The 8,024-nt window shown below is 27.0% G+C and overlaps 1 protein-coding gene across 1 annotated transcript; it reads right to left on the bottom strand.

Annotated features, from left to right (window-relative positions):
* Positions 1–1,271: 1,271 nt before the first annotated feature.
* On the bottom strand, positions 1,272–4,818 carry LOC102672407 (ATP-binding cassette sub-family D member). Its single transcript, XM_006619267.1, has 8 exons — positions 3,753–4,818; positions 3,426–3,664; positions 2,957–3,334; positions 2,789–2,883; positions 2,531–2,714; positions 2,358–2,455; positions 1,579–2,253; positions 1,272–1,486 (listed from the first exon to the last, which is right to left on the bottom strand). The coding sequence occupies exons 1-8, from the start codon at positions 4,310–4,312 to the stop codon at positions 1,439–1,441; spliced, it is 2,277 nt and encodes a 758-aa protein (XP_006619330.1). The 5' UTR covers positions 4,313–4,818; the 3' UTR covers positions 1,272–1,438.
* Between the last annotated feature and the right edge of the window lie 3,206 nt (positions 4,819–8,024).

Below are 8,024 nucleotides of genomic sequence, written 5' to 3'. Positions count from 1 at the left end.
CGGGCGTATCGACGTTTGGCGTTTGCAAGGTTTCTCAGAGGTAAGCTCATCGGAAATTGTAAGTCTTCCTTCCCCTGACATCGCCCCCGCCGCTTTTGCTGGCCCTTCAAAACAAAGAAACACACGTAATTAAATTTTTGTCCGGCACAAATTAATGTCCACGACACGGCACCGCCACTGGACACAGCTGCATTAGAGCCAAAGAAAGTTTAATCCGAGATCCGACTTTTAATCGGGATACCGCCTATCCTATCCTCGTGTCTCTTCTTCATTCCTTTTCCTATTTTCGCGCAATTATTCATTTTTACTTTTATTTAAATAATCTTGCTACTTATGTATATTTCGATCTTCTTTTTTTTTTCTTCTTCTTATTTTAGTCTATTTTTTAATTTTAATTCTTGTTTTTGTTAAAATTAAGTTATTGTAAATAATTCATACACTTAGATTTATATCTTTGAAAAGAATTTTCAATAAGAGCAAAGATCACGTATTAATAGATTACGTTATAACGATTGGCATTGATTATCTCTGTTATTTTCCATATGTAAATAAAAGAATATATTTCTGTATTGATTAAAAAGTGATATTATACATATTAATAACATGTTAGTAACATTAATATAATTTTTTATATTTAATATTTTTTGTAATGCTAATTTTATTTGTAACAAAATTTTTTGTATTTTTAGATACTTTGATGCTCTTGTTTACAAAACATTTTACAAATAATAAATAATAAAATAATATATTAATTATATACATAATATTGTTATAACATTTTAAAAATATTTTTTTTTATTGCGTATTAATAATTTTAGTTAGATAAAAAAAGATAATAATTATGTTCTCTTTTTTTTAAATTTATTAGTTATATTTAATGTATATCAAATTTGTAAATCCTTTTGACTTTAATATTTTTTTTAATATATATAAACAAGTTATAACTTGAATAAAAACATAATTATAATTTGATAATATATTATAATTAAATGATATGGAGAAAATCATGTTTAAAGAACGTCAATTTAAAGAAATGAAAAAAGATAATAATGTTCGTAAAATTAATTAAGTTAAATTATAATATTAGATATAATTGATTATATCAAATTAAATTAAATTATAAATATAAAATTAATTTGATTAAATTATATATGATAATATTTAATTTATCATATGCTTTTTCATGTGTTTATATATGTTAACGAAAATAATATTGACTCAATTATGATATAATGAAATAGAAATATTAAAAAAAAAAAAAAACATCAGGATATGAATATTCAAATAATATTTATTCATGTTATTAAATAGCAATATTTGTTGATACAAAAATAGAATATTTTTAAAAACCATAGTGAACCACTGTACAAGAATGATCTATTTACAATCACACATGTTTCTACATAAATTCACTAGAATAATACAAAATATTTGTCATTCAACTGATTCCAATCTTTGTATCCTCCTTATGAATATCATGAAGTTCCTGTAAGAAGAAATAAAATATCGAAATATATTTTCTCCTTTCAACATCGATTAATTTCATTGAAGCAAGAAAAAACATGTAAGCATACGTACATGTAATATCTGATAGTGCCCTCCTTTCACTTCATGTTGTTCAGTTTGTGTATAAGTTTGATTTATTAAATGTGTTGTATTTTCCGCGTCTAACGGACCAAAAGTCCAACCACCTTCTCCATCGAAGCGTAATAATAGTTTATGATATTTTGCTAGAGATGCCACTCGATGTGTGATAGTTAATAATGTTATGCCTTTCTTTTTAGCAGTTTCGTAAATCACTGCTTCTGCCTCAAGACTTACAGCACTAGTGCATTCATCTAATAGTGCATATTGTGGCGCGTGATAGAACAAACGCGTCATTGCAAGTCTTTGTTTTTCACCACCGGATAACGTAGAATCCCAATCACCAAAAGCATCAAGTCCATCCGTTTCTCTTTCTGCAAGACTTCGTAAATCGACTTCTTCTAACAATTTAAGAAGTTCTTGATCAGAGCATTTTTTTGTTTGTGATTCTGAAGGATATATGATTTGATCTCGCAAGCAACCAACGGTCATATAAGGTTTTTGAGGAATATAAAATAAAGCGGGTCTTTCTCGTTGAGCAAAATAACTTTCTGCTGGTCTTATCAAAGTGCCTCCATATACTGGCCACAAACCAGAAATTATACGAAACAGGGAACTTTTTCCACAACCATTGGGACCAGTAATTAATATATGATCTCCAGGTTTTATCTATCATACAAGTAAAAAGATATTGTATGAATATTGATATTGTATAAATATGATTTTTTTTTATAATTTTTTTTTTTTTAATTTAAAATTTTATCAATACATACATGAATAGTTAGTCTAGGTACTATGATTTCACAATTTGGTGTAACTATTGGTACATCTATTAAGCTTATACTGCCATCTGTACTCTCACGTATAATTCCTATTACAAATGTTTACATATTATCATTCAATAAGATATATTTAAAATATCATTATCTCTTATGATTGTAAATACCTTTTATTACTGGTGCACCATCCTTTAATTCAATTATATTCTCTAAAGCAAGATTAGTTGTACCATTTGACATTTTTGATGGACTACTAACAATATTTCTTCTGTATTTACATAATGCAGCATCTTTAAATACATCTAACATTTCACTAACTCTTGCTGCATATCCTGCTAAAGCTACTAATTCCTATAATAAATAAAATTAATTATAAACATATTATTTTTTAAATATTTTAATATAATATAAATTATAAATTTTACTTTATAAGATGACATAAGTCTTTCTACGGCATCTGCTCCAGAACTCAAAAGATTTTTAGAGGTTGTTAAATATCTAGTTCTTTCACTTACACCATCTATTCGAAAAAATAAATTCATTAATATCATATATTACAAAATAAGATTTACAATTAGTGTATACATACATACCATCACCATCAGCTTTTAAAGCTGTACTTCCCAATGTGACTGTAGTGTAAAGAAGAGGCATAGCAATAACTAAAAGTCCAGTGCCAGACCATACATATTTCATGAGTAATTGTTCCAACATGACGTACCAAAATTTGAGGGCTAATACTCTTCTTAAATGTGAAACTAGAGATTTATAAGCAGTAGTCAAGTATCGATGCTCTGTATAGTGACCTCCATAAAATGCAATCTCTTCCGCATGAGCACTGATGCGTGCATGTGCTTCTCTTAATGTTCCACGTTTTGATGCTTCTTCAGCTACTAATTGACCAAATTTAGGAGAAGCTAAACGTAGAATTTGTCCAGTTAAAGCAATTACTACGCATGATAATAGTGGTCCTGCAAAAAATAAAATGTAAATTATTAATATGTTTCTATAATAGTTTCAAATTTATTATTCATAGATCTCATAATATATTAATCAGATTACCATATATTCTTTTTGCTCCCATCTTGGAAGAGAATGAAATAAGTGCAATACACACTAATGCACAGTCTAATAATGGTTTGGTTAAACTTGAATATAAATGTGCAACAGAACTAGCCAGTTCAGATAAATCATCTGTCAGTCTTTGTTCTGCACCTCCAAGTCTAGTGTCTAATGCAGCTACTCTATAGTAAGTCTGTTGACTTAAATACATTTTATAAGCATGCTCCACCAGGCGTCCTCTTTAAAAACAAAATAAAAACACAATACTTATTTATAAATTTTTGAAATTACACAAACTATAAATCAATACCGCGTTTATATAAATACCTAAAACTAAGAGCCAATCGACCTTCTAGATATCGAATAGCCGAATTAACAAATGTCGCGGGAAAAGCAATAGCAAACCATCTCGCAAGCATTAAGGAAAATCCTCGAACATCTCGCAGCACGATCCTTTTCACAATTTGACCCTCCAAAGTGGCTACATAAATTGACAAAAACGTCCTAGCTAATAATGTTAGAGTGGCACAAGTCAATAATCCTGCTTCACGCGTTTGCCATCCGGGAACCATGATCTTCAGTAATGCGATCAGCTGTTTAATGAATTCTCGATCCAAACCCACGCTTGATTTTGTTGTCTTGCCAGTCGATTTATTAATTTTAATATGACTGACATCATTTTTACGCCGGTTTGATACTTGAACAATATTTTCAGTTTCTTTTTTTCTCTTTTGATACTGCTTTATACCAAACTTCACCAAAGGATAACCGATCTTGATGAGATAAAACGTAGTAGCAACTCCAACTATACCACGAATCAGCTGTTCTTGCCCGATGCCGTATTTGGTAGATGTCTTGTCGATTAGTTTCGAAAACACCGACGACATCCTGCCAAAGGCACGCTCTCATCAGAGCGTAGCGTAACGTAGAAAACTTGTTTAAACGTCGTTTAATCGAAACACTTGTTTCGATATTGACTCGTTCGTCAATGACAATAGTTATTCATCGTGGTATTATTTGAGGCGGTTGCTTCCTCTTCTCGAACGTTTGCCAGCCAAGCGGCACGCGTTTATCGCTCTGATCGTTCTTTGTGTGCGCACGTCTACATACATGCGAAAGAAAAAAAAGATACACACTCTCTCTAGCTCGTGACTACTCGATCCACGTAGACCGGCTACCAGCTGGCGACTGCTCGTTACGTCTCTCACAGTACGCCGCTCCGTTCTCTTTTGGACCCTCTCCGCGGTGCAAGCAGAACCGTGACTATTGGTTCGTTAGTATCTATCGTTGAACTTGGATCCGAGTTTGAAGACTATACTCATTTGTTCTTCAAACCCGTTATTCTCAAACATCGAAATGCACACGCCTGATTTATTATGTTAATTTTAAGTGAACTCTATTCTTTTTCATACGATATTTTGTAAAGCGCTAATGATAGCATGCGATAAAACATGATAATTATCTTTGAGGTAGAGATAATGATCTTTAGTAGAAAATTCTTTATGAAAAAATTGACATTTTTATGTTTATAGATAATCGAATATGTATTTTATAATTATCTATCTTCATATAAATAATTTATAAATTATGAGTTAATTTTGAATTATATTTTAGTTTGATATAATTTTAATTCGATGTTGGTTAAATGTATTACATTCTTTAAATCATTTTCAAACTTATACTTTTCTTATGTTTAAGAAAGATATGAAATAATCATTATTGATAATACGATTTTCAGTTTTACGTCGAAGTTTTTATTAGCTGAAACAAATTAAAACAAAATTATTAATTTTATAAAATATTTTAGTATATTATATATGGTTAATTAATTAACAAGTATATCATATATCAATGTTGGAATTGTGATTTGTTTAAAATTTGAACACGTGGTGTGTGTACACACACACACACACACACACACATATTATATATATTATATATATATTTGCGGATCATAGTGCCGCTACGTAACTGTATTTATTTTCCTTTCCTTTCCTCCCGAGATAAGACACATGTATATGTATATGTCTTATACATATAAGAAATGTGTTATTAATCGTCCAACGATGTAATTTGCATATGTATTCATATACGTTTTAATTTTCTTTGTCTTTTTTTTTAAATCGTTTATTATGGTTCTTTTTCTTCTTCTTTTGTTCGTTCTCTCTATTAATCACATTTTACATGGTTGAGAACGAAATGCTAGTTACGCGCTAATTCTTGGGGCTTTTGATTGGTTGTTCAGCTTCTTGTTAATTCTTATTTTAGAAACAGATGTTGCACACGGTCTTATAGTGGCTGGTTGAAGAAACGAACATAGAAGTGAAATATAGTAGACACATGAATAGTCCGTGGAATGCATAGAATAAGATTGTTGCAATTTGTAACTGTAACGAGTCATGATGATTGACTATTGCTTAGTTCTTGATGGAAGAATTCATACTCTTTCGTGCTTCCGCTTTTCTTGTATTCGTATAGCATACAAGTTATGATGTAGTATTCAAACTATGGTGTAGTATACAAGCTATGGCTATGGTACAGATAAACGGACGTAGCGTACAATGACCTCTGCATTCCATGAATTGTCTTCGTCTTCTGAAAACTTCGTCTTGCGAATATAGACTTTGAAATTCATTCTTGGATAATTAAGTTACTTCAATAGTAAAAATCGATATATTTTTTTTTTTGAACATATTCATATATTATTATATTATGTTACCATTATAATACTATTATAACACCATTATAATTCAATTATCTACAATGATCTTACAGATTTTTTTTTATCTGTATCGTCAAGAATGTTTTTGTGATTTGTTAAATTAACAGAAATATCAATAAGAAAATTAATTCATATGTATCATTTACATATATCTTCTAAATGAAAAAACATATATTATAATTGTTTTGGATAAAATTCTAAAACGATTATAAATGATCATTTAGTATAATAAAATAATTAAGAAAATATTCTTCAAAAATAAATTATATTATGATAAAAATAATGACTTTTATGTGTAATTTTTAAAAAAATTTTTAATTTTTAAAAAAATATTTATAATGATTTTTACAGAATTATTATTCAATTTTATTTTATTTAAATATAAAATTTTTTTTATTATCTTTAAAATCCATTATTTTTTAGATATTTATTAAAATTAAGTGCATAAAAAATTGTACAGGATGTTAAAATATTCATGAAATATTTTTGTAGAATTGATTTTTAGAGATTAAAATAAATATAAAAAGTTGCTATACAAAAATTTCAATTAAATTAAATTCGCCTTAGATAAAACGAAACAAAAATTGAATGCATCAATAAAGATGATATTATTCTCTTTTCTTTTTTTATCTCATTTTGTTTAACGCAAATTTTAAACAACTATTTATAATTTAATAAATAAACCTTAATTGATATTTTTATATATCAATTTTTTAACTTCTAAAATTGATTCTTTAAAAGTATCTTGCAAATATATTAAATAAAATAAATCTTGTATATAATATATAATATTAGTTAAAAGTTTTTTAATAATCAATTTTTATTCTTGTATTTTTGTAATGAAAGTAAAAGATCATTTTATATTAGAAATTTATCCAACTTAAGAATAAGTAATAATAATAAATTTCTTTTATCAATCACTTATTCATCCATCTATTTATCTATCCAATTATTACGATTATACATGTATAAAATCAAATTTAATGAAAAAAAAAAAGATTTTTATACCAACTTTTCAATAAGCATAACGTTAATGTTTTAAACATTTTTATTATATAATAAATATGAAATGAAATATAGAGAATAACACAAGGTCACTGCTCTGCTTTGATTTATGTTACGTGATACTTTTTTTACTTCGGGAAACATTATTTTTTGTGATTTCAATCGTTGTAAAGGAAAAACAAAAGATATTGAATGAAAGACGAAGAAACGCATGTTGTACTTCAGATCGATGATATAATTGCTATAATTATTAAAACGTTTTTCTTCATTTTTTTTGCTGTTAATTAAAATAAGATTAAATGTTAATGTAGCAGAATAATTCCATATAATGTAAATATTTGTTTATATTAGATAATGAATTTATAATATATTCAGATTCAAATAATTATTCAGATTCAGATAAATAAAAGAAATTATTAAAAGATTTATTTAAATAATCGTAAATTATTTTAATTACTTTTTAGAAATCCTCATTCAATATTATATACAATTTGTATTGTAATAAGAAAATCATTGAAATTTTTATACTTACTTTTTTTTAATTTATTGTTATAAGATTAGATTACATATCGAATTATATATGAAAAAATATTTAAATTAATTTCCTAAAAATGATATATTATAACATATCTTATTATGTATTTTGTTATATTTGTAAAATTAAAAATATCTGTTAAATTAAAAAAAATTTACATTTCTTATAAATTAATAAATATTAATATCAAATGAATAATGTCTATTTAAATGTGTACGATTTATTTGTAATCGAAAACTGTAATTGTAAACTAATTTAAGTTGTATATTCATAAACTAACCAAAAAAACAATATGACTACTTACATATACGTTTGATATATTTACTTACAAATATTC

Source organism: Apis dorsata, unplaced genomic scaffold (genome assembly GCF_000469605.1).
Source record: "Apis dorsata unplaced genomic scaffold, Apis dorsata 1.3 scaffold_400, whole genome shotgun sequence".
NCBI lineage: Eukaryota > Metazoa > Arthropoda > Insecta > Hymenoptera > Apidae > Apis > Apis dorsata.
Note: the sequence above shows the minus strand (reverse complement) of the source record. Positions and strands in the feature narration are given on the sequence as shown.

Bases quoted from the DNA above. Each gene is read 5' to 3' on its own strand.
- LOC102672407 (XM_006619267.1), bottom strand. From the start codon at position 4,312: ATGTCGTCGGTGTTTTCGAAACTAATCGACAAGACATCTACCAAATAC. The intron at 2,884-2,956 runs GTATGTATGTAT...TTTTTCGAATAG, and splicing joins TTTAAAAGCTGATGGTGATG to ATGGTGTAAGTGAAAGAACT. The intron at 2,456-2,530 runs GTATTTACAATC...CATTTGTAATAG, and splicing joins TGGTGCACCAGTAATAAAAG to GAATTATACGTGAGAGTACA.